This window comes from Natrix helvetica (assembly GCF_964273705.1).
Source record: "Natrix helvetica genome assembly, chromosome: W".
NCBI lineage: Eukaryota > Metazoa > Chordata > Lepidosauria > Squamata > Natricidae > Natrix > Natrix helvetica.
This window is the reverse complement of record NC_138555.1, coordinates 52,057,248-52,084,232: the sequence shown is the minus strand read 5'-3', so window position 1 is coordinate 52,084,232 and position 26,985 is coordinate 52,057,248. Positions and strand designations below refer to the sequence as shown.

General features: G+C 46.8%; 1 protein-coding gene across 1 annotated transcript in view; it reads left to right on the top strand.

Annotated features, from left to right (window-relative positions):
- Window positions 1–26,985, top strand: part of LOC309400288 (KAT8 regulatory NSL complex subunit 1-like) — a 529,998-nt gene that overhangs the window by 347,197 nt on the left and 155,816 nt on the right. Inside the window, exons 4-5 of the mRNA XM_081968699.1 lie at window positions 22,717–22,821; window positions 25,936–26,051. Of these exons, the coding sequence (XP_081824825.1) occupies window positions 22,717–22,821; window positions 25,936–26,051 (221 nt within the window). The remainder of the gene's footprint in view (window positions 1–22,716; window positions 22,822–25,935; window positions 26,052–26,985) is intronic.

Sequence of the window (26,985 nt, the reverse complement as noted above, 5' to 3'; positions counted from 1 at the left end):
CTGATATTAACATCCGCCAATCATGTTGCCACTGCCCCAAGACAAAAACCAGATCCGAAGTGTGACCTTTGTTGTGTTGTACCCTCATGAAAGCTGGATGAGGTCCATAGTTGCCATGGTGGTCAAAATCCCCAAGCAACCTCTGACTCTGGGCCAAGAGAAATCAGGTTGAAATACTCCAGGACCAGTTGCCAACTCAGCAAAAGACTCAAGGAACCCAGGGAAGGATGCCACTAGACCACAGGTAGGCAAGCAACCCTAACTGATCCTTGTGGTCCAGTTTCACAAACAGGTTCTTACATCTGGCTATGTCTGGGGCAGTGACCCTAAAGGCCCCAGGAGTTGCTGGATGGCAACAGCCACACCTTCACCCCTACCCTGATTTGTGATGCCACTAAAGCCCAGCAATTGAAACTGACTCTCCAAAGATTCTCTGCAGCAAGAGGTATGATCCCAGCTGAAACTGCAGCAAATTGGACCACCAGCTGCCATGTCATCTGTCCACCCAACCAATCTCATATAGAGCTTTGATGTACTTACTTGCCCTGATTTAAACAGATCCAGATGCTGCATTTCCTGGTACAAGTTGATATTCAGGGTAAGCTAGAGGTTTTTGTGCTAAAAACCAAGTTGAGCAAACAAAACCTATCGCCTCATAACATAGAACGTAGAATAATGGAGTAAGAAGGGACCTCGATTTCATTGAGGGCCGCATCGGGGTTGTGTTTGACCTCAGGGTGGGGGAGGCGTGGCCAGGGGATGCATGTCCAGCTCAATTTCATTTGTGTCAGTGGCACCTGTGGTCTCGGGCCAACTGGAAGTTCGGGAACGATCCGTTTCTTTCTTCCGGGGAAGGCAGTTTTCGCCCTCCCCAGGCTTCAGGAAAGCCTCTGGAGCCTGGGGAGGGCCAAAAATGGCCCCAACGGGCCAACCGGAAGTTCACAAACGATCCATTTCCAGCTTCTGGGGGGCCGGGTGGGAGGCTGTTTTCACCCTCCCCAGGCTTCAGGAAAGCCTCCGGAGCCTGGGGAGGGCGAAAACCAGAATTTCGTTTCTGAATCTTTTTGGATCCTGAGCTTGTCCTCTGGGGTATTGGCTATTCCTGCCAGCTTAGTGTCATCTGCAACTTTGATTACTTCCCCCTCTATTCCCTCATCTAGATTGTTTACGAAGATATTGAAGAGTACTGGGCCTAAAACGAAACCTTGAGGTATCCCACTGCTTACTTCCCTCCATGTGGAAGTAGTTCTGTCGAGGACTACACGTTGAGTACAATTTGTCAGCCAGTTACATACCCATCTGGTGGTACTATCACACATTTTTTTAGTTTGCCAAGAAGTAGGTTATGGTCTACTTTATTGAATGCTTTACTGAAATCTAAGTATACTACATCCACAGCATTTAGCTGATCCACTAATTTTGTCACTTTGTTGAAGAATGAAATAAGATTTGTTAGGCATGATCTGTTTTTGACGAAGCCATGTTGGCTTCTGGTTATAACTTTGTTTACTTCTAGGTATTGCAGATTTGTTGCTTGAGTATCTTTTCCAAGATCTTCCCAGGTATTGATGTCAGGTTGATTGGTCTGCAATTTCCCAGATCTGTTTTTTCTTTTTCTTTTTTGAAGATGGGAACCACATCAGCTCTTCTGCAGTCCTCAGGTAGTTCAGATGTGTTTCAATGGTTCTGAAATCACACCTGCCAGCTCCTTCACAACTCTGGGATGTAGTCCGTCAGGACATGATGATTTGAATCCATCTAGAGCTGACAGGTGTTCTTCTTACCTTATATATTGCATATTTTAATTTGCATTCCTAGCCTGTCATTTATGTTTCTATTTTTGGTAAGTTGAGTTGCTTTTTCTTTTTGTGTGAAGGCAGATGCAAAGTATGAATTAAGTAGTTCTGCTTCCTCTCTATTGCCTATTACTTCTTTGCCATCTTCTCCCATTAGTGGACCGATTGTTTCTTTGACTTTTTTCTTGTTTTTTGTGTTGAAAGAAACTTTTTTAAATTGTTTTTGATATTTGTTGCAAGTTTTACTTCGTTCAAAGCCTTAACTTTCTTAACTTCATCTTTGCAGGTTTGGGCTATTTGTTGGTATTCTGCCTTAGTCATTTGTCCCTCTTTCCATTTTTTTACTTAATCTTTTTTTTCTTTCACTTGGACTGAAAGTTACTTGTGGAACCATGCTGGTTTGTTCTTGGTTTTCTTGTTTTTTTCTTTTCATGGTATTGAACTGGCCTGGCCTTTTACAATCATATTTTTCAGAGTTTCCCAAGCTTCTTGAGTTGATTTCCCCTTTAAGATTTTCATCCATGTTGTCATGCCCCCGTTGGAGCCTGAATCTGCAGAGGAGGATGAGCTGGAGCTATGTCCGACGTTGACTGAGGGGGTGGCTTCATTGGCTTTGGAGGAATGTGGAGAGGAGCAGGGCGAGGCAGCCCCGGGCCCCTCTGGCTTGGAACGGCTTGCCAGCAAGGAGGAACGGGGGCAGGGTGACCAAGAGAGGGCAGGCAGTGGAAATGAGGAGTGACAGAGCTCAGGCAATGACCAAGGACCGCCCCCTCCTGATCCCTGAGCACAAAGAGTGGAGAGGAGATGGAAACAGTGCAGGGCGAGCTGGCGACTTGGGAGGACAGCGCCACGCCCCTCTTCACAAGGCATGCCTGGGGACTAAGACTTAAGTGCTACACCAGTGCAGTGCCATTAATATGAATCTTGATGTTTACAGAATTTCAGCATCTGAGCAAACTCCATTTAATATTAGTGGCATTAATAATTATATTCCAGAAAATATTTTCCATATTGCTAATTTTACATACCTTCTCCTTTTAAATTGCAGTGCCATTAATATGAATCTTGATGCTTACAGAATGTTGTACAGAATTCAAGCTTTCTTTCCTTTAAATAGAGTGGATAAATCTGCTTCTTTATGATGAATTATTGTAGACAAATAATGTAATGGATTTTTATGCCTCTTATGGCCTGGTTGCTATTTTGTGCAACATCCTTAATGTGATGTAAGCAGTTTTTAATTATGTAGATGAGAACTTCCACCAGGAGTAGCACCTGCAAAGTTTTGTTTTTATTAGCAACAGTGAAAAAAGTCTGTTTCCCTCTCTTCTACTCCTTCAAATAGACAAATGGGTTAGAAGTTAGATTTATGAGCTGAACCATTTTGACCTCCAATACATAAAATGGGAAGAGCTAATTCCTGGTGTTGGCATCATTGGGCATATCGCAAAGCCCATACCTTGGTAAAATACCTGCTACTGCTCCAAAGAGCTCCCTTCTTACTGCTCATTTGTGTGCTTTCTATGAGAATAAAAGTACAGGTAGTCCTTGCTTACTGATTGCCTCATTTAGTGATGGTTTGAAGTTACAATCGTGTATTTTAAAAAAAATTCTTGCATTTATCTCCATTGCAGTGTCTTTGTGATCATGTGATCACCATTTGGGCACTTTGCAACTAGTGTACTTTTATGACCATCACAGTGTTCCATGGTCACCACATGCAGACTTCACAAGCAGCTTGTGACGAGCAGAGTTTATAGAGAAGGTGGAAGTAAAATCCAAAGACATGGCCACATGATTTTCCACTTAGTGACTGAGTTGCTGATCCCAGTTGTGGTTGCTACCTCTAAAGCTAAAGCAAAAAGAACAACCTTGTTCTTCCACTTTCAATGGTGGGCACATTGTCAATGATAACAATGATGTGAACTGTTCAAAGGCTGCCCATTGAATTCTTTTTGCCTTTAAACTCCACAAAGCCTGAAACGTGCACTGGAAGTGGTGGTGAAGCTTGGTAGTGTAGAACTTTGCACAAAGTGTTCCAGAAATGATACTGCCTCTTTCTTTAGTTGAAAGAGAAAAGTGTAGGAGATGAGGAATGTTGCAGCCAGTCTTCAACAACTGATACAGCAAGTACAGATCCTGACTCAACAAGGGGTTCCATAGCAACTGCAACCACTTTTTCCACCCACCCAGGCACAGCTGCCAGTTCCTGCCGCACTTATCCCCAAGACTCCCAGCTACCTACTGCACAGATTCACTGGGATGTCTGATGAGAAAATCCCTAGCCCAGTGTGAAGTATTCATCGGCACCTGACCAGGGGAGTTTCCCACAGACAGATCGAGAGTCTCCTTAATCTGTTCTGACTGAGGCTTCCCAAGACCATGAAGCAACTCCTTGTCCTGACAAAAACCCCTTTTATTAATTTACTGTAAATTCTGCTCATTCACATCCAGTAAAGTCTTTCAAGGGAGGATTTACAGTCACAGACCTTAGCTGGCTTGGAGAGCTGACAGGCTGATATCTGCAAAACTTGGCAAGGAGTCTCGGAGAGTCACAAACCAATTAAGTAAACTAATTGTCTCCTGCAACCTCCACTCCCCTTTCGCTCTTTTATTTCCTCTGGGAGGGGCCAGTCATTGTCCACCTGTGACCTTACTCCCAAGTTGACCCCTGTTCTTTAGCTGTTCCTTTCGTCTGACAACACAGAGACACTGTGACTGCGCCATAAATCTGGTCTTTTGTGCCAAAAATCCTGCCAAGGAACAATACCAAATGTCTACTAAAGAACTAGAAACTCTAAAACAATGTTTGGACTCTAATTTGCAAACGGGATTCATACAACCCTCCCAATCTCCTGCCTCAGCTCCCACCTTCTTCATATCTAAGAAACAAGACCCCAGTGGGTCTAACAATAGTGGGGAATCCCCACTGAGAGTCGTCCATAATTACAAAGCATTGAACTCAGTGACAGTAAGAGACCATTATCCACTGCCATTAATTCCAGACCTATTAGATAGACTGGAGAAAGCATGCTGTCAGCATTCCAAATATCATGCAGAATTAAATCAGAGTCCAAGGCAGAGCTATCCTTAAAGTTCCAATTTAATAAGACAGACATGTTGGCACATCTGTGAAAAATCTCAAATCTGAAGAACTTCCTGGGATTCCACCCAGTTGAAAGTTCATGATCTTATCCCCACACCCATAAATCCATCACATGGTCCAATCTTCTTCTTCCACACTGGCATCTCCACCCCGCTGGTTCCGGTCAGGTGTCGAGGTGCGGAGACAAAAGATGACCTTGGCTTCTCGAAAAGAATGACAACAACACATTCCACAATTCTACTCCTTTCTATTCCCCCCTCCCAATTACTACACTAATGAAACAGCATAATGAAATAATAGAAAGTGTGGCAGGCCAAAGATCCTAAAAAGGAATATAACTGCAGGCCTGACAGGCGGCCTCTCCTCAGAAGAAAAATGTTTCCTGAAAAGAGAACAACATAAAAGTTAACATAACACAATTAACCACCTCTGCCTCCCCCAGGGCTTATCAGGGAACTTATCATGGAATTGTTTCACTAATTTATCCGCTTTTAGATTGCAACTTTTCACCCACGTAGCTTCAGACAAAGGGTATCCCTTCCAATGAACTAAATATTGTAAGCGACCTCTATGCAGCCTGGAATCTAAGATATTTTTCACCTCATAATGTGTTTCCCCTTCTACCACTACAGGAGGCGGGGGAGCTTGGGTGGATGGTCTTATGCTAGACCCCATTACTGGTTTCAACAAGCTACAATGGAATACTGGGTAAATTTTCCCTAGAATTCTGGGTAGGCTGAGTCGAACTGTAACTGGGTTAATTATCTTTTCTATTGGGAAAGGACCTAGAAATTTTGGACCCAATTTCTTACAAGGCATCCTTAATCTTATGTATTTGGTAGATACAAAACTTTGTCCCCCACCCGGAAGGGGGGTTGGAGGGAGCAATGTTTATCAGCTTGCTTCTTGTAGGCTTCTGCCGCATCTGCTAGAGCCTTCTTCGTATTTTCCCATCCCTTCTTTAGTCCATCCATCCATTCATTCCGAGACATGGAGGAGGGAGGGTCTTTAGGCAGCTCAGGCATGGGTACGAATTCCATGCCACTGGTAATCTGGAAAGGAGTTAATCCGGTACTGCTGTGGACTGCATTGTTGTATGCCACTTCGGCGAAGGGTAGCAAGTCCGACCAGTTGTCTTGCTGATAGTCCACATAACACCGGATGTATTGCTCCACCATCACATTGGCCCTCTCCGCTGCGCCATTTGTGCTGGGATGAAATGCGGAGCTGAGTCCCTGTGTGGACCCAATCGATCTGAGGAACTCTCTCCAGAACTTGGCGGTGAACTGAACTCCGCAATCTGAAATGACCCTTTTTGGCACCCCATGCAGGTGATAAATGTGTTTCACAAACATTTTCGCTAATTTCTTTGCAGATGGCAACCCTGAACAAGCGATAAAATGCCCTTGCTTGGAAAACAAATCAATAACTGTCTAGATTACTCTATTACCGTTGCTGGCTGGAAGCTCGATGATGAAGTCCATTGCGAGCTCTTCCCATGGTCGGCTAGGGTTGGCCACTCGTTGTAGTAGTCCAGGGGGCTTTTCCAGCTGGGTTTTCATCGTAGCGCAAGTAGCACAGCTTTTTACATAATCTTCCACCTCCGATTTCATCTTTGGCCACCAAAATTGATGCCTGGCGAGGTGGAGCGTTTTTAGGAATCCGAAGTGGCCTCCTAGTTTCGCATCATGACTCCGCTGTAGAACTTGCAGCCTCATCCCTGCAGGGATGTACAGTTTGGACCCCTTCCAGGCTAAGCCATCATTCACCATTAGGATGTCCTTGTTGTTGTTGAACCACGGGTCTGTCCGGAGTGCTGCTTTCAGCTCAGTCATCAGCTTATCTTGGCTTTGAGTGGTGACTTGAGTTGCCTTTTGGTGAGAGGGAGATATGAATGGGTGGATAACTTCTTCCTTCTTACTGTCATATTGCGGTTTTCTCGACAGAGCATCTGCTAACAAGTTTTTTCCTGCGAGGATGTGTTTAATTTTGAATTTAAACCTTTGGAAGTATTGTGCCCAGTGAACTTGTTTGGGGGATAACCTCCGATGGGCTAGGAGACCTTCGAGGTTTTTATGATCAGTCCAGACCTCAAACGGTATATCCCCCCCTTCTAGGAGATGTCTCCAGGTGAGCATACTCCACCTGATCGCGAATGCCTCTTTCTCCCAAATGGCCCACCTTCTTTCAGTAGCGGTGAATTTCTTGGAGATGTAAGCGCATGGCAAGAGGTGGCCTTCTTTACTCTTTTGCAGTAGTACCGCGGCTATCACTACATCACTGGCATCCATCTGGATTATGAATGGTCGCTCTGGGTCGGGGTGTTGCAATATAGGCTCTTGGGCAAAGAGCCGTTTTAATTTCTCAAAGGCTTTTTGACAGTCCATTGTCCACTTTAGTGGTTGGTTTGCTTTTGGCTTTGTTGGGGAAGGGCCCGTCTTTAATTGCTCAGTCAATGGTAGGGCAATTTCCAGGAAAGTTGGAATGAACTGTCTATAAAAATTTGCAAATCCAAGGAAGCTTTGTAGTTGTTTGCGAGTACTTGGAGGTTTCCAATCTAACACTACTTTCACTTTTCCTGGATCCATTTCTACCCCTTCGTTGGAGATACGATACCCCAGGTAATCTAGCGAGGTCTTGTGGAACTCACACTTCGACAATTTTGCGTATAGTTTGGCAACGAGAAGTTTTTTCAGGACTTGCCATACCAGTTTCACATGTTCTTCCAGCGTCTCAGAGAAGATCAAGATGTCATCTAAATAAACGAGTACTCCGCGGTACAGGTGGTCATGTAGCAGTTCATTTATGTACTGCATGAAGACTGTGGGTGCTCCTTGTAGTCCAAAAGGCATGACTTTGTACTGGAAGCTGCCCAGGGGAGTGTTAAAAGCGGTCTTCCACTCATCCCCTTTTCGGATTCGCATGCTGTAATACGCCTCTCTCAAGTCCGGCTTGGTGAAGATCTTGCCTTTAGCCAAGTGGTTCAACATATCTTTCATGAGGGGGAGGGGATAGGTGTTCTTTTCGCATACTGCATTCAAGCCTCGCAGATCCACACAGAGGAGAACTCCGCAATCTTTCCTTTCTCTGAAGAGCACTGGAGCCGCTACTTTCAACTTCGCTGGTTCAATAAAACCCCTTTTTAAATTGGTGTCGATGTACTTCCTCAATTCAATCATTTCCTTGGGAGTCATAGAGTACATTTTTGGCTTTGGTAAGGTTGCCCCAGGTTTGAAGTCTATTGCACAGTCTGTGGGGCGGTGAGGTGGAAGGTAGTTTCCGTCTTCCTCACTGAACACCTCCGCCAAATCCCAGTAGATCTTTGGGACTCGTTAGATCTCCATAGGTTTGGTGTCTGCTGTGGGTGCTGCAGGTTCCGGACGGTTTGGGCTGTTGGGTCCAATCATTCCTGGGTGGCCTTTTGGCTCCACCAGTGGTAACGGCCCAAACCCAATAATCAATTTTCTAACGCCGTCCTCCCACTTTATAGTGGGTGCCCACTTGTCCAGCCATGCAAGTCCCAAGATAATTGACTCCTGCATTCTAGGGGCCACGATGAATCTGAGTAACTCATAGTGGCAGTGTTAGGGTTCTAAATACCATGCAGAAATAAATCATTGTCCAAGGCAAAACATCCTTAAAGGTGCAATTTATTCCACAGGCATGTTAGCACGGCTATGGAAAATTCCAACTCTGGAAGTACATCCTCTAAATCCACTCAGTTGAAAGTTCATGATCTCTCCCCACACCCACAAATCCATCACATGTTCCAATCATCATCTTCCACGCTGGCATGTACACCCATCTTCTTCCGGCCAGGTGTCGATGTGCAGAGACAAAAGATGACCTTGGCTTCTACAAAAGAATGTCAACAATCCATTCTACAATCCTACTCCTTTCAATTCCCTCCTCCCAACTACTACACTATTGAAACAGCATAGAAAATTATAAGAAAGTGTGGCAGGCCAAAGATCCTAAAAAGAACATAACTACAGGCCTGACAGGCAGCCTCTCCTCAAAAGAAAAATGTTTCCTGCAAAGAGAATAACATAAAAGTTAACATAACAAAATTAACCACCTCTTCTCCACCCAGGGGAACCCCTTGACTTTTCGGGAAACTTCCCATTGAATTGCTTTACTAACTTCTCCACTTTTAGGTTCCCACTGTTTACCCAATTAACTTCAGACCAAGGGTAACCCTTCCAATGCACTAAGTACTGTAAGCAACCCCTATTCAGCCTGAAATCTACAATTTTTTCCACCTCAGATTGTGTTTCCCCTTCCATCACTATAGGAGGAGATTGAGCTTGGGTGGATGCTCTTCTGTTAGACCCAATTACTGGTTTCAACAAGCTACAATGAAATTCTGGGTCAATTTCCCCTAAACTTCTGGGTAGACTGAGTTGAACTGTAACTGAGTTAACTATCTTCACTATTGGGAATGGACCTAGAAATTTTTTACCCAATTCCTTGCTAAGCATTTCTAATCTTATGTATTTGGTAGATACAAAAACATTGTCCCCCACACAGTAGGGGTTTTGGAGCGAGCGATGTTGATCATCTTGCTTCTGGTAGGCTTCTGCCGCAACTGCTAGAGCCTTCTTCGTATTCTCCCATCCTTTCTTTAGCATGTCCATCCATTCACTCAAAGACATGAAAGAAGGAGGTTCTCTAGGCAACTCAGGCATGGCAACAACTTCCATGCCACTGGTAATCTGGAAACCCGCTAATCCTCTGCTGCTGTGGACCGCATCGTTGTACGCCACTTCAGCGAAGGGTAGCAACTCCGACCAGTTGTCGTGCTGATAGTCCACAAAACACCTGATGTATTGTTCCACCACCGCATTGGCTCCCTCTGCTGCGCCGTTCATGCTGGGATGAACCTCTGAGCTCAGTTCTTGTGTGGACCCAATGGATCTCAGGACCTCTCTCCAGAACTTGGCTGTGAACTGGACTCCGCGGTCTGAAATGATCCTCTTGGGTACTCCGTGCAGGCGATAAATGTGTTTCACAAACATTTTCGCTAATTCGTTTGCGGATGGCAATCCTGAGCAAGCAATGAAGTGTGCCTGCTTAGAAAACAAATCAATAACTGTCCAAATTACTTTATGCCCACTGCTGTCTGGGAGTTCCATGATGAAGTCCATTGCGACCTCTTCCCATGGCCGTTTAGGGCTCTCTGCTGCAGGTGCTGTAGGTTCTGGGCTCTTGGATTCAATCGTCCACGGCTGGCCTTGTTCCTCCTCCGAGGCCTCCCCCTTGGTAGGACTCTTCGTCACCTGAAGTTGGGGGTCCTCTTCCAGAGGTCGGTTGGGCATTTTCCCCTCCGAGGCCTCCCCCTTAGTTGGACTCTTTGTCACCTTCAGTTGGGGATCCTCCTCTGGAGATTGTTTGCCCTTTTCCTCTTCCGAGGCCTCCCCCTTGGTAGGACACTTTGTCACTTTAAGTTGGAGATCCTCTTCCAGAGGCTGTTGGCCCAGATGACTTTTCTGTGCGGGCATCTGGGGCCCTCTCTTAACCACCGTGGCAATTGGTACACACGTTTGTTCTTCGGCAATTCCCTCCTCCGAGGCCTCCTCCTTGGTAGGACTCTTCGTCACCATAAGTTGGGGATCCTCTTCCAGAGGTCGTTTAGGCTTTTCCCCCTCCGAGGCCTCCCCCTTAGTTGGACTCTTTGTCACCTTAAGTTGGGGCTCCTCCTCTGGAGAATGTCTGCCCTTTTCCTCTTCCGAGGCCTCCCCCTTGGTAGGACACTTCCTCACCTTAAGTTGGGGATCCTCTTCCAGAGGTTGTTGGCCCAGATGACTCTTCTGTGGTGGCATCTGGGACCCTCTCTTTACTGCCGTGGTGGTTGGTGCGCACGTTTGTGGCATTGGGGCTGGAGCCAAGCACTCTGACGCTCTGTGGCCAAGTTGACAACAATGGTGGCATTTAATTGGGCCCCCCGAGGAATGGAACCTAGTTACATCTCTAAACTCAGGAACCGTTTCATCACACTGCCTTGCTCTCCAACTTGCAGCTGCCCCCTTGGTAAACCCTTCTTCCATGGTGGAGATTGCTTCTCCGTAGGAAGGTGGAGTAAGAACCTTTTGGGGCATTGCAGATGCACCTTGTCCCGCTTCCCATCTTGCAGGCCTGGCTTTGGTAATCCCTTCTTCCATGTTGGTGATTGCTACTCTGTAGGAAGGTGGGGTAAGAACCACTTGGGGCCTTGCAGGCACACATTTTCCCGCCATCCACAATGCAGGCCTCTGTTTGGTAATCCCTTCTTCCATGGAGATTTCTTCTCTGTAGGAAGGTCTGGTAAGAACCTTTTTGGGCCTTGCAGGGGAGACTGGAACCGGTGGGGAGGTCAATCCCTCGGTTGGCCACTGCCCAGCTTTCTGCCATGGTGCCATCTGCTGAGGGAGGGCAGGTGCCCACTGGCATCCCTCCCATCCATGACCTGGGGTTAAGACCCATCCCGGGGTTGCCTGCTTCACAGGTTGCAGCTCAACCAATGATGGCTGGCTAGGGGGTTTTACGTGCCAAGGACCCTCCTGCTGGCTTGGAGGAGTTATGGGCCAAGTAGGTGCCCTCTGCTGGCTTGGAGCATTTCCCCATGCTGATGGCAAAGGAGTTGGTAAGTAGCATCTCTTCCATCCAAGTCCTGGGAGGAAAGCCCAATTTGCTGCCCAATTTGCTTCATTTACTGGTTGCAGCCCCATTTGTGGTGGCTTGCAAGTGATAGATGCTGGAAAAATCTCTTCTTCCTGCCTCCTTTGAAATTCCCATTTTGAAAGGGAATCTTTCTCCCAGCTAGTTGCAGGGTGATAAGCCATTTCATTTATTGCCGTCTGGAAGGAGCCTAAACCTCTGTTCTAGGTTTTTTTTTTCTCAACCTTGCTTCCAAGCTGGGGAGAAGGAGGGGGAGCATGCACTCACGGTTTGCTGAAGAAATGTGGTTTGAGACTTTCCTTCGTCTTGTCGTGTCTCCTCCTGCATTCCTCCAGATGCAATTAAACTGGAAGCAGCATTCCATTGCCTTTGAAGTTCCGCACTCAGCTTCTTATCACCAAAAGCTTCTCATTTATTCTTCGCTGATATTTACGCTGTCCCGGTCAGCGTTGGGAATGCCGAGACCCCATCACCAGATCTTCCATCACCAGCCCTTCCCCCTTGATAGGGGGAGGGAGCTAGTGAATTATTTTAAAGTGGAGAGTTGGAATAATGTTAGGGTTCTAAATACCATGCAGAAATAAATCATTGTCCAAGGCAAAACATCCTTAAAGGTGCAATTTATTCCGCAGGCATGTTAGCACGGCTATGGAAAATTCCAACTCTTGAAGTACATCCTCTAAATCCACCCAGTTGAAAGTTCATGATCTCTCCCCACACCCACAAATCCATCACATGTTCCAATCATCATCTTCCACGCTGGCATGTACACCCATCTTCTTCCGGCCAGGTGTCGATGTGCGGAGACAAAAGATGACCTTGGCTTCTACAAAAGAATGTCAACAATCCATTCTACAATCCTACTCCTTTCAATTCCCCCCTCCCAACTACTACACTATTGAAACAGCATAGAAAATTATAAGAAAGTGTGGCAGGCCAAAGATCCTAAAAAGAACATAACTACAGGCCTGACAGGCAGCCTATCATCAACTTTACTAACTCGGTGATCTTCGTGGCTGGAGTCCCCCCAATTAGGGTTCCATCTACTTGCTCAAACCGTATAGGATGGGTTAGGGGTTTTGTGTGTATACCTATCTGCTCCACTATTGACATGCTGATTAAGCATCGGGTGCAGATGGTATCTACGATCGCCCCAACTTCCCCTTCCACCCCCATTGCTGGCACTTGGAGTTTGGCTTTTATTGAGAAGGGGCGGATAGGTGCACTCACCATTGGGTCGTCTTGGGCATTTTTTCCTCCTCGTCCTCCTCTGATGTGGCAGGGGCTTCTTCAATGGCATAGCTCTCCGCCTCCGCTGGCTGTTGTACCAGATGACTCTTTTCTGGTGGCTTTCTGGGTTTTTTCTTCATTGCTCTGGCAGGTGGTTGGCGCGGTTGTGTAACAGGGGCTGGAGCCCGGCATTCTGGTGCTCTGTGATCAAGCTGACCGCATCGGTAGCACTTTATAATGGGCCCCGAGGAACGAGGGGTTGGTGGAGGCTTTTCAGCTCACTGCCTCTGCCTTTGGTGGGCCAAAGGCTTTTTGGCAGGGGTTCCGGTCCCAGGCTTTGGATAGGTGTTAATCTCGTGGTCCAGTATGATTGCAGTGGTGTACCATTCTTGGAGACGTTCTGCCCCCCCCCCCCCTTACGGCACAAGCTTCTTTCAGTTTGGGATCTAAGGCCTTTTTGAACGCGTAGACCAAGAGTCTTTCTGGCCAGTATCGTAGTCTTCCTGCTATTCTCCGGAACTCCCAAACTAATGCCTTCACAGGATGACCAGCCTGTTGCAATGCCTGAATCTGGTCTTCAGCATCCACATGTTGGGCCACATCATTAAATCGGGCGTGCATCAGTTGGATGAACCCAGTTACATCATCTAACTCTGGAGCCGCTTCCTCATGGAGCTCCGCTATCCATTGTGCAGCCTCCCCTTCATTCATCCCCTCAGCTATTTCTTGGATCAACTCTCGATCAGACGGGTATTGTGGGCCTACTTGATCAACGTACACCCATACTTGATTCAGGAAGTAAGCCAGCTTATCTGGGGTCCCGTCGAACGTTGCACGAAACCGGGGGGGGTGTTGGAGGAGGGGGCGCTGGTGGTTGAATAGGGGCAGCCTGTTGGCCTGCTGCCTGAGGTGGTAAGCCCCTTTGTTGGGCCACACCCATTGGTTGGGCAAAAGCCTGTTGAGGCATTGCTGGGGGGGCTGGACCTGGTGGCGGTCCCAGTCCCTGGTTCTGGCCAGGGGCAGTTATCTGGAATGGCGCCATCTGCTGGGAGGGGGCAGGCATCCACTGATATTGAGCCCATCCATGACCCAGGAAGAAAGCCCACCCTGGGTTTGCTTGATTCATGGGCTCGGAGCCACCCCTTTGCAGCTGGGGGGAGGTGACTGATGTTGGCTTTACTCCAGCAGTAAGGGGTTGGTTTGATTTGCTGGTTGCTGTGTGGAAAGAGCCAAGATCTCCACTCCACTGCGTAGCAAATTCTCTGCTAGGAAAGGAGAATGTGGGCTGTGCCAGGTTCCACTTAGGTGGTCCTGAGGTGGCGAGGGGGCTGATTCCACTCATGTTTAGCCGTCTGAATTGGTCTGGGAGGCCCATCAGAGAATGGCTGCAAGAGGGTGGCTGGGATCTCCATTCCTCAGACCTTCTGGCCATCGTCTAGTCGTCTGTCAGAGCTTCCCTGGTGCCCCTCTCTCCTTCTAGCAGGCATTCTTTAGAAGTCGTAAATCCTGAATCTCTGTCTTGCAGGGCTAATTCCATCTGCGGGGGAAGTCTAGGGGTTGGTTCCTTTCGCCGTGCTCCCAGCCGGAATTCCTTTTCCTTAGCTTCTGCAACCTCGACTATCTCTTTAGAAGGCACATAGATAGTATTGACAAACACAAGCAGGAGGAGGAGCTTCCTAGAGGAATGGCAGTCTGCCTCTAAGCTCTGTATGACTACGGGGGCTTTTCATCGGGGCAGGGATGCTGCCGGCCCTCTTTTCCATCCCGAGGGCCGGGAATTCAGTTAGCGACCACCCTGGCTCTTTTTAGGACCCAAGTCGGTCCTCCAGGGTGGTCGGATAGCCAGGGGGGGAAGAGGAGAACGTACTGGCTGGAGATGGAGGTGGAAGCAAAGGCCTGAGTAGCGGAGGGTCGGCGTTGGTCTGGGCGGCGGCCTGAGCAGCAGAGCGGCGGAGAAATGGCTAAAAAAGCAGCGGCGGTGACCCGAGCGACCCGAGCGGCAACGGCACTCAACCCGGCGACCCGAGCGGTGACGGCGACGGTGAGGGCGACGAGAGATGCCAAACGCCGGATTCCCAGCCGCGGTGAGCCTCAGATCAATGGGAAGCCTGGTGAGGGCCGTACGAGGGCCGCGAGAGGGTGGAGCAAGGCCCGAGGCGCCGGAAGCCGATGGAAGATCAGCAGGAAGACCGCAGGCCGGCCAGAACAGAGGTGGGCCTTGGGGATGAGATGCTGGAGGTCGGCGCCTGAGGTTTTTTGGCATCTTTACCCTGCCCTTTTGCTGTTAATCTGCCTCCTCCGCTCACTCACTTATTCTAACTTTGAGCTTTCCGCCCTTATCGCCCATTACGAACTGCTTCCTAGTCCCCATCTATGGACCAGCGGACTGGTTTACCATCCTCTCCATCCAGGATGTGGATTTTGGACATCTGCTTACCCTCTTTCACCTGACTTGTAAACTTGCTAACTTATGCCAGCATAACAGCACCCTGTTAACGAGCTTAGCCCTGTTGCAGCCATAAGATCACTATTTATTTGAGGTCAGACCTGCTACAGCTGCGAGAGTCCCCCCTCTCGCAGGTATGGCCCTCTGCCCTTTCAAGGGCCCACCTTGATGACGGGTTCATTAACCCAGAGAGGTGGAGGAAGCGGAGAGTTAGGGGGTTTTTAATTAAATGTTTTTTAGCTGTTTTAGGGGGTTCCAGGGTGGGGGGGAGGGTCAACCAGGCCAGGAGTGTGATTAGTGCCAGGCGAACAGGTGTGGTCGAGAGGGGAGCGAGCGGAGTGGGGGAGGGGAGTGTCACTACGTTAAAAAGTTTGCTAGACATGAACTGACTGAACTGACACTAAATAGTTAAACTGAGAAAGAGTTATTGCGCAGGTCATAAAAGTTCTTATCTGACAATGATTTATTGCGCATGTCTTCACACATTCCAGAGAGAGAGAGAGAGAGAAAGCTACTGCTGAACTTTTGTCCGCCTGCCAGGAAAGCTGGCAGACGGAACATTTTTATCAAAATGTAACAATTAGTTAGTTTTGCTTTATTTACTTTTATTATTTTTGTATTAAAGTTTGTTTATTAATTAGAATATGCTTCCCAAGACTTTTATTCTTTTTCTTCACATCTTAATGCATATGCTGTTGGGAATCAGCCCGATCCTAGACTTCACTTTCTTCAGGGTGAAATTTTTCCCCTGACAGGGAGGGAGAATGATATTCCAGCAGAGGGCCTTCCTATACCAACGGTCGTAGGGAGGGGTGGATGCGAGGACAGACGAAAACCTTACAGTCGGTTGGAGGACCGCGGCTGTTGGACACGCCCGGTCATTTGTACCAACCCCCGCATTCTAGGTGGCCAGGATCTACAGAGCCAGGGCCTAAGGCTGATGTTATGCAACGCGAGGTCCGTTGTCAATAAGGATTAATGACCTGATCTTGGAGGGGGAGCCGGACCTCACAGGAATAACGGAAACCTGGTTGGGCCACGAGGGGGGCTTACCCCTCGTGGAAATGTGCCCACCCGGCTACCGAGCATTCCATCAGCCGCGGGCCCTGGGTAGGGGTGGCGGGGTAGCGGTAATTATTCGGGAAGGTCTGGAACCGAGATAAGTCACTGTGCCACAGATATCCGGGTGCGAGTCTCTTGGCGTGAGATGGGGCTCAAGGAGGCAGTTGGGCCTGCTGATTGTATACTTGGCTCCTCGCTATGCATCAGCGGCCCTGCCTGAACTCCTCGAGCTGATCGCAGAGATGGCGGTTGAGACCCCCAAACTTTTGGTCATGGGGGATTTCAACCTGCCGTCGATGGGTGAAGCATCCGAGGTAGCTCGTGAGTTCATGGCTTCCATGACAGCCATGGACCTGACTCAAACAATTCAGGGCCCCACTCATGAGGGAGGTCGCACGCTGGACCTCGTTTTTGTCTCTGGCCAGTGGACGAGTGATCTGGGAATAGGGGACCTAGTTATTACGCCCCTGTCATGGTCAGATCACTCATCTCTTCGGCTTGACTTCCCTGGTGCTACCCCCCACCGCAGGGAGGCGGAACCAGAACATCCTAGATGGTTCCGCCCCAGGCGCCTGATGTAACCGGATAGGTTCCTGACGGAGCTTGGGCCACTTCCTGTAGCCCTGACCCGCTCCCGAATGGAGGACCTGGTGGCCGCATGGAACAGGGCCCTAGACCGGGTTGCGCCTTTGCGGCCTCTCCTGCGGCAACGAACCACCCTGGCCCCTTGGTTTACCGAGGAGCTAAGGGTGATGAAACGCCACAAGAGACACCTAGAGAGCAGATGGAGATCCTTACGCTCCGAATTTGACCGAACACAGGTAAGAGCCTATTTGCGGACCTACCTTGTGGCATTAAGAGTGGCCAAACGTCGACATTGTGCCGCTCTTATTGCGTCCGCAGACAACCGCCCTGCCGCCCTGTTTCGGGTAACCCGCTCCCTCTTGTCACAGAGGCCGTGGGAAGCCCCCTTACAGGGAAGGGCAGAGGAATTTGGGGAATATCTGCAGGACAAAATCGCTCAAATCCGGAGTGAATGGGTCCCCCTCAGCGGTCTAGAGGGGACGTCGGAGGCGGGTCTTGAGAGACCATTCTGGGAGGAGTTTGACTCTGTTGCCGCCGAGGATTTGGACAGGTTACGTGGGCGACTGCGAGCCACCACATTTTTATTGGACCCGTGTCCCTCCTGGCTTGTACTGGCATCCTGGGAGGTCACACGAGGCTGGCTCCTAGGGCTAGTGAACACTTCACTGAGTGAGGGGTCCTTACCGGCCACCTTGAAAGAGGCGGTCGTGAGGCCCTTACTCAAGAAGCCTTCTCTGGACCCAACTGAGCTAGCTAATTACCGTCCTGTCTCCAACCTTCCCTTTCTAGCGAAGGTTGTAGAGAGTGTGGTGGCGCAACAGTTCCCACGTCACCTGGAAGAAACCGATTATCTAGACCCGCGCCAGTCCGGCTTCCGGCCTGGTCACAGCACAGAGATGGCCTTGGTCGCATTGGTGGATGATCTCTGGAGGGCCAGGGATAGGGGTTGTTCCTCTATCCTGGTCCTATTAGACCTCTCAGCGGCTTTTGATACCATCGACCATGGTATCCTATTGCACCGGCTGGAGGGGCTGGGGGTAAGGGGCACCGTGTTGCGGTGGTTCTGCTCCTACCTCTCCGACCGGACGCAATGCGTGTTGGAAGGAGAGCAGAGGTAGACCCTGAGGCCGCTCACTTGTGGGGTGCCACAGGGGTTGGTCCTCTCGCCTCTCCTGTTCAACACATACATGAAGCCGCTGGGTGAGATCATTCGTGGTTTTGGGGTGGGATACCATCTGTACGCTGACGATACGCAGCTGTACATCTCCACCCCGAACCACCCCAACGAGGCCGTCGAAATGATGTCCCGGTGCTTGGAAGCTGTACGGGTCTGGATGGGAGGCAACAGACTTAAGCTCAACCCCTCCAAGACGGAGTGGCTGTGGCTACCGGCCCCCCGGTTCAACCAGTGGATTCCATCGCTGGCCATTGGGGGCGAGCAACTGGCCCCCGTGGAGCGGGCGCGCAATTTGGGCGTCCTCCTAGATGCCCGGCTGTCGATGGATGACCATGTGGCAGCCGTGGCAAGGGGGGCGTTCCACCAGGTTCGCCTGGTGCGCCAATTGTGCCCCCTATTGGACCGGGATGCCCTTCGCACAGTCACTCATGCGCTGGTGACGTCCCGTCTGGACTACTGCAACGCTCTCTACATGGGGCTCCCCTTGAGATGCACCCGAAGACTATAGCTGGTCCAGAATGCGGCCGCGCGGGCAATTATGGGGAATACTAGATACTCCCATGTAACACCTTTCCTGCGCGAGCTGCACTGGCTCCCTGTGGTCTACCGGGTGCGTTTCAAGGTGTTGATTACCATCTTTAAAGCGCTCCATGGCACAGGACCTAGTTACCTGCGGGATCGCATCCTACCCCATACATCCCTGCGACCAATTCGCTCTCACAGAGAGGGACTCCTCCGGGTGCCGTCCACTAAGCAGTGCCAGCGGGCGGCGCCCAGGAGTAGGGCCTTCTCTGTAATGGGCCCAGCCCTCTGGAATGACCTCCCCCCCGACATTAAGACTACCACTGATCTCCGCTCCTTCCGCAAGAAACTCAAGACTCACCTGTTCCAACTAGCTGGCCTGGCTTAACTACAACTCTATTCTCTAATCCTCCTGGCAATTTTTAAATTTTAGGGTAGTTTTTTAAGGTTATTTTAATCCTATTATTATTGTATTATTTTATGAAATGTAATATTGTTGTTATGTTTTTATACCTCCTCCATGCAACATGTAATATATATCTTTGATTGTACGCCGCCCCGAGTCCCTTCGAGGAGAGGGAGCGGCTTATAAATCTAATAAAATAAAATAATAATAAATAAATAAATAACAAGCGATCCGTTATCTTTGGCCTTCTCTGCTGCATTCTTTTCTTCCTCCATCTTCACTGAAATTTTGTACTGCCCAGGGTTGGGTTAGAACTGGGATTCAGTACCCCTATAAAAGTAATTTTAAAGGAGATTTGGGATAATGTCAGTGTTCCAAATATCATGCAGAATTAAATCAGAGTCCAAGGCAGAGCTATCCTTTTTTATTATTCAAATTTTTATTGGTTTTTTAAAAAATTTCAGGGAAAAAGGGTTATAGGGTATAAAACATTTGGACAGCTACATCATGCGGGGGGGAGAAGCCCCCCCAGGTCTTGCAACTTACAAACAATGATAGAAAAATATCAGCATTTACCTAAGTATTAGCAGTTTAAAATTTGACACAAAATCATCAGTATGTTTCAATCATTTGTTTTGTATCACTTCCATAAAAATACATTATGGCAACAATTGCAATAGTGTTCCAAGTCACTTTTGTGATCTGAATCTTCTAGCTGTTGCATCCTCTCTCCCATCCACCGGCTGAGCCTCAGCCCCTCCCTCCCTTGTTTCTTGTGTAACATCCTCCATTTCACCTAAAAGAGCACTGTGTTTTTTAGCGAAAGCCTCTGCTTCCGCTGGTGTGTGAATTCTGATTCTGCTGCCCTCCCAAAAAATCAGCATGCCTTCTGGAAATAGCCATCTGAACCAGACCCCATTATTATATAATTTTTTTGCTAAGAAGGAATATTTCCTTCTATTATCTCTTACTTTTTGGGGGATCTGTGTAAGAATGGTTATCTCTTTATCTTTATATTTTAGTGGTCCTCCCCTTTGAGCTCCTAGAACCTCATCTCTTGTAGTTTTTCTAAGAAATTTAATATGAACTTCCCTTGGAACGTTATGTGTTGTTGCATAAGCCGAATTAACCCTATAAATCAGGTCAATGTCCCACCAAAGCTGTTGTTTCTCTCTATTGATATACTCTGCTAGTATTGTGGTCATAATCTCCTTGAGATCTTCATTCTCAGCTTCTGGCAAATTTTGGAACCTAAGAAAAAAAGACATCCTTTCAAATTCCATTTTTAACATCTGGTTCCCAAATTCTGTATTCCCCCTCTGGATTGTCTTCATCTCATTTCTAATCCCAACCGCCCCCTCCTCCAGCACACCAATCCTCTGTTCATTCCGTGTGGTTTGCTGGTTCGTCTCTCTGAGCTCTTCCTTTAAGTCCTGCAATTGTTTTTTAATTTCGTCCTGTCCCTTTAAGATGTTTTGAAGCATCTGCTGAGTAGACAGGTCTTTTGCACTCTCTTCAGAGGCTTTGGGTTGTAGGAAAGATCCCATTTGTGACTGGTGTGCAGGGCTGGACGTTGAAGATGTTGGGGCCGACGAGGCCTTACCAGGTGGCAATTTCTTAGGACCCATCATGAGGCTCAGAGTTAATTGTTATTCTGTACAAAGAAATGGCGTCTGTGGGAGAGCACAGCCGGCAGGGATCACCAAACAAGCAAGTCCAAAGGAGAACAAGTCCTCTAGCAGAGAAGTTAAAACAAATAGGTGGGTCAAGATATTCCGAGTCCAGGGGAGTAATGTATTTGAAGAGGCTCCTGGAGGTCTCTGGGGTGGAAGTTAGTTGAAAGCCATAAAGTTTTCCAAGGGAGGAGTCTCATTCATAAAGACAAAGAAGAAGGAGGAAGTTGGCCATCTTGGGTCAGCCAGTATAGGTGATCAGGAAAACAACAAAGTCAGAATTTCCATAAGTAGTTTAAAAAAGAATCAGTTCAGCCATCCTTTCTCTCGCAATTGTAGCCAAGGAAAGAGATTTCCCCCCCCCCCCATTATTTAAGGGAAGTGAAAGTAGTTTCTAAACTTTCTCTCTCCCCCATGAGGGGGAGGGATTTTTCAAGCGCCGCTTTTCCGAGGGGGCTGGAATTCCCCCCCCCCCAATCTAAGCTCCTCCAGAGGTTGAAACAAGCAAGGCAGGAAAACTGCAAAACCGTCAGAAGTATAAGAATAGTAAAAGACCTGGGGAGACCCCTCGGCTCACCGCTCTTCAGCTGCTTCGTTCTAATTGTTTAAACCTCCCAGGGCCGTCCAGCGAAGAGGCGACGTCACTCCCCCCCCCCCACTGCTCCCTGGCGCCTAGGCGAAGCTGGGGAAAACACACCCACCAGCTGCCGCCACTGCGGGGGGTCCCAGCAAGCCGCCTTTTGGCAGGAGACCCTTCGCCCGAGCCTCCTGTGCTCCTTTCGGAGCCCGCCAAGGGAGCGATCGGCGGACTACACGTCCGTCGCCATTCAGTCCCGGAAGCGGAACAGGCAGAGCTATCCTTAAAGTTCCAATTTAATAAGACAGACATGTTGGCACATCTGTGAAAAATCCCAAATCTGAAGAACTTCCTGGGATTCCACCCTGTGGAAAGTTCCCCCCTCCCAATTACTACACTAATGAAACAGCATAATGAAATAATAGAGCAGGGGAAGGAAGAATAAAGAGACAAAAACCATTTTAAAGCCTTTGTCCAATATCTTTGTGTTTTGTATTCAGTGATAATAAGAGTATTTGATCTTGATACAAAAGTTGTCTAAAGACCTGCAATCTATCAAGTACAGTTTATGATTAGTTATCATGTATACAGTATATAATCTTCTTTAATTTGAAGCTACTTTAGATTTACAATAGAGAAACTCCCACGTAATATGTAACTTGATTGTTCTCTGTTAGAATGCTGAGTAGTGTTACAAGATCAATCTTTGAGAGATGTAAAAATGTCTCATATTCAGGTTTTGTAGTATTAGTATTTAGTATACATCAACTTAAGTTTTGTTGTTATAACACATTGTTTGTTTCTTTCTCTGTTGTGTACATACACATGTGCAGTGCACATACACTGTGATTAATGGTGCCCCAAAACATGATATAGCAGGTAGTCCTTGAGATACGACTGTAATACAGCCTGCCCCTTATGGTTGCATGTTGTGATGGCTGTTATGCAAAATGGCCCTGCTCTCCCTGATGTAGCTGTTAAATGAATGCAAGGGTCATTAAATGGAGCACAGGATGCATCAGGTGGGGGTAGCCCTGAGAAGGTCGCCTGTCCCAGGTCTTGCAAGGCTATCCCTACCACCTGTGGCACCCCATGTTCTGCTTCTCGCACCTCAGGGTCCCTGCAGTCCTTCAGCTTCTTTCCCACCCAGCAAGCAAGGGGAGATCAGGCCAGATGAAGCTTGCAAGCCTCCAGCTTCCTTCCCACCCAATGACTTGCAGGATTCAGCCTGCTCCAAGGCCCAACAACAACCAACTTTTCTGTTTTTTGCAACTTCTGAAAGAGGTAACCAGCCTGATACAGGATCAGCTTTCTTACAGCCTTATGGCAAACACAAAAGAAAAGGTTTTGCTCTAGCACTTTCAATCTGATATATAAGAGTATTTTAGTTTTCCTTTTCCAGTCCTCCATATTATAACTATACATTCTAGCATGTGATTAAAGGCAAAATGCAACCATCTTTTTCCTTTTCCCATTTAGGGTCTGGTGTTACTTGGTGAGATGCCTCCTTCTGACCATGTATTAGGTGATTCAACCCATAGTCTTAGTGTCGACTTCAAGCTGGAGCCTGGAATTGGCAGACTGGTACGTATTAAGAGTGGAGAGAGTACTCCTTGGAGTACTATTTCCTCTCCTTCCCTGCTGACGTTATATTGCTGTATTTTGTTTTACCGATTACCTTGTTTCTAGACTAGACTTCTGTATTTCATAGTTGTATGGTGGAAAAGCTTGTCCTGTTGCTGTTTTTTCTTTTGACCCAGTATTTGGAGAATTCCCAGTTTAATACATTAGGGAATAGTATTCTGCCCTGCGGATGCTCCCAGAATCACCTTATTACTTAAATTAGCATCCACAAAGACATTTTTCCAGGATGGCATATTACTGCAGGCTACAGATTGAAACTTTATTAGAAGTTGGGATGCAGTTTCAAAATTCCTGAGCATTAGAATAAAATATTAAATTTTAATTTTTAAAGTTTTAAAACATTCTGCTAAAATTTAGTACTGGCTTTCAACTTTTTATTTATTTATTTTTAAATCAAGACATTGTGAAACAAATATCAGCAATGCAGCTGATTATGAAAAGCAGACAACATTAATTTAAAACGTGGTTGAATAGGGAAAACACCAGACCTAGGGTTGATAGCAACTGTTGCAAATGATTGTGAGAGGGATGAGATTCAGTTGTTCACCTGTTTTTCTGGAGGAGCACAGGTGAATGCATTCCAAATTGGGTATTACCCAATGCCAGCTTGGTTCTGATTCAAGGGGCATCAGATGCTTTTGATCAGTCTGTGGGCTGAAATGTCGACATTCTTCGGTTCTGACAACCAGGGTTTACTCATAGATGACTACCATAGGTAATGGAGAGTTTTCTATCCATAACTTGGCATATCTTAGCAGTGGTGGGTTCCGGATTCTGTTCCAACTGGTACGTTGGAACGCCCCTGGCCTCACCCACATGGCCTGCAGCGCTTTCGCAAGCCTCTGCAATGCTCCAGCTGCTTGGTGGAGCATCGTGCAGGTGCCGTACGCACCATGCGCATGCGTGGAAGTGCCAAAGGCTTAAAGGACAGGTAAAGAGCTCAGCCCCCTGGAGCATCGTACCAGAACGGTACCCGGTGCTCCGGGCAGGCTCCGGTATGCCCGTACTGGTGCGTACCGCCTGCAACCCACCACTGTATCTTAGGAATCTCCTAGCAGTTATTCTTCACAGTTTTTAAAGGAATGGTTATATTTGCTTGGCATATAAAAGATCCCAAGTTCAGTCATGGTTATTTTGGTAACAGACATTTACTTGAAACCATTTACAGTAAATAAATATTAACTTACTGACTAAAATAAGCAAGTAAGTGTCAGATAAAGGTAATCAGCAATTGTCCATTGGCCTGATTCTGTAAAGCTTCACAATTGCTTACCCAAAGAGACTTTCAGGTGGCATCTGATTTAGGCAGGTTTCACGATTGCAATCATGTTAAATTGTGTGTGTGAACAACTGTCATAGGAAACAGAAACAGAAAGCTGCTTTACTAGTTGAGTTGGTCCATTTGATCAGAACCATCTACAGCAGGGCTGTCAAACTCCTGGCCCATGGGCCGGATGCGTCACGTGCTGGCCACACCCATGCCGGGTTTACCAAAGAGGAAAAAAGTCCCAATATGTCATGTGATGCTGCTGTGACAACGTGAGTTTGATACCCCTGATCTACAGTGACAGGCAGTGTCTTTCTAGACTTTTGGATAAGCGTTTTCTTAGTTTTACCTGGGTATGTAACTTGAATGTATAAAAAAACACCCTCTCCTCTAAGACCTTTTGTTTAGAGCAGTCTGGACAACTCAAACATTGCTAATTTTTCATGCCTTCGATCAAAAATTGTTGCATGTTAATTGCCATTTGAATTATAAATACTACAAATGCAGAATACAGACAGGGGAGGCTGTAAACTTGTATTTGGTAGTAGAGCCAGATCTATTACTTCCTGAATCGTACAGTGATGCCCTTGAGTCTGTATCTGAAACATCTTGAGACATCAGCTTTGATATTACAAGGTATAAAGGAAAAGGCTTGCCAATTGCCTGCTCCCCTTGTCTGCAGTTTAACAAAACTGTGCAGTGGGCAGGATTGCTCTGCTTAAAATTATTTCTTCACCCCATCCCTTTATTTAAACATTTTAAACATAGAACATGTAAAAAAAACATGTTGAGACTCTAGTAAAAGAAGTGCAGAGAAGAAGAACAAAGATGATTAGGGGACTGGAGGCTAAACCACATCAAGAACAGTTGCTGGAATTGGGTATGTCTAGTTTAATGAAAAGAAGGACTGGGGTGACAGTGTTCCAATATTTGAGGGGCTGACACAAAGAATACTGAGTCAAGCTATTCTCCAAAACACCTGAGGGCAGGACAAGAAGCAATGGATGGAAACTAATCAAGGAGAGAAGCAACCTAGAACTAAAGAGAAATTTCCTGACAGTGAGAACTGTCAGTGGAACAACTTGCCTCCAGAAGTTGTGGATGCTTCAACACTGGAAGTTTTTAAGAAGGGATTGTACAATCATTTGTTTGAAATGGTATAGGGTTTCCTGCCTGAGCAGGGGGGTTGAACTAGAAGACCTCCAAGGTCCCTTCCAACTCTTATTCTTTTATTCTAAATATAGAGCCTCAGTATCAAGTTTAGTAGGCTATTTTGCAAATGTACAAGGTATGTTTGTGTTGCTTGGGTATTACTGTGTGCACTTGTACATTTGAAGGTTTTCTACAGGAAGGGATCTCCACTAATGGAAACTGCCTTCCATATGAAACTGATGGATAATTGAACTTTTAAAAGAGACTGGCCTGCTCATCATTAAAGTAGTTAATGTCCCTTCGGGGAGAGGGGGCGGTCTATAAATTTAATAAAATAAATAAATAAATAAATAATAGTTCAAGGTTGAGAAAACTGTTTTAAAGTCTGTGAAGATGCAGAAAATGCTGTTTCTTTGTTTCTGACTTAATGGATCTTTGAAATGATCACTCCATGTTCCAGCCTGTTGTACTGTTTGTTGCTTAGTAGCAGTATAACACAGTTTATATTCTCAAATACTCTGATTCACAAATGCCACAGATGATTGTTTGCCATGTTAAAGAAAAGCCATTTACTATAGATTTGTATAATTTTAACAAGGATTTTTTCCTCCCCCCCCCCCCCATTTCTTGTACAGGGCACTTATATCTCCCAGCCATCAGAGAAACTTTGTATATCCATTAGTAATACCCAAGAGTCTCTACCTGCTAAAACCTATAGAGTGCCAAGACCATTCAACGGAGTCATTAACACGTAAGGTTCTTGCTAAACCTCTCCTTTAAAAAAATTAACTTTAAGAAAGGTGCTTCTGAAAGGCCACTCTTGAAGGTACATTGGATATAGAAAGTCTACACACCTGTGTTAAAATGCCAGGTTTTTGAGATGTTAAAAAATCAGACCAAGATAAATCACTTCAGAATTCTTTGCACCTTCAATATAACATACCAGTTGTACAGTTCAATTAAAACAAACTGAAATCTTAGCAGAGGTCTGAAGGTTTTGTGCCCAAATTGACTGATATTTGGTACTGTTCATAATTCCCTCCACCTTGACTAAAGCCCCAGTTCCAGCTGATAAAAAGCAGCCCCAAAGCATAATGCTGTTGCCACCACCATGCTTCACTGTGGGTGTGGTATACTTTTGGTGATGCACAGTGTTGTTTTTGCACCAAACATTTTGGAATTATGGACAAAATGTTCAACCTTGGTCTCATCAGAGCATAACACATTTTCCCACATGCTTTTGTCAGACTTAATGTAGGCTTTTGCAAAATTCCTAAAAGTCTTATAAATACATAAACCGGAAGTGTGAAAAGCTCTGAGTAGAAGTGAGTCAAAGGGTCTTCCTCAACCTGATACTCTCTAAAGCTGGCTCTGGAAGCTATATACCAGCTATTCTGGAGAATACATTGGATTGACGAAGACCTAAAGTAAAAAGGTGATGGAAAGTTGACAGGATAAATCTAGTGGAAATTTGGAGCAGGTATTGTGTGCAGAAAAATGGGATAGTCTAGTGGTGAAAAAGTATGAAAGAGAAAAATGTATGCCAGGGAGAAGTGTAAGGACAAAGGAAAAACAGCTGACATTTCCAAATAATGAAAAACTAAAGAGCTGCTGACTGGTAATGTTTACCATAATCTATCCTAACCTGGTATCAAACAAGAATTTTGGGGGTACTGACCTTAGTT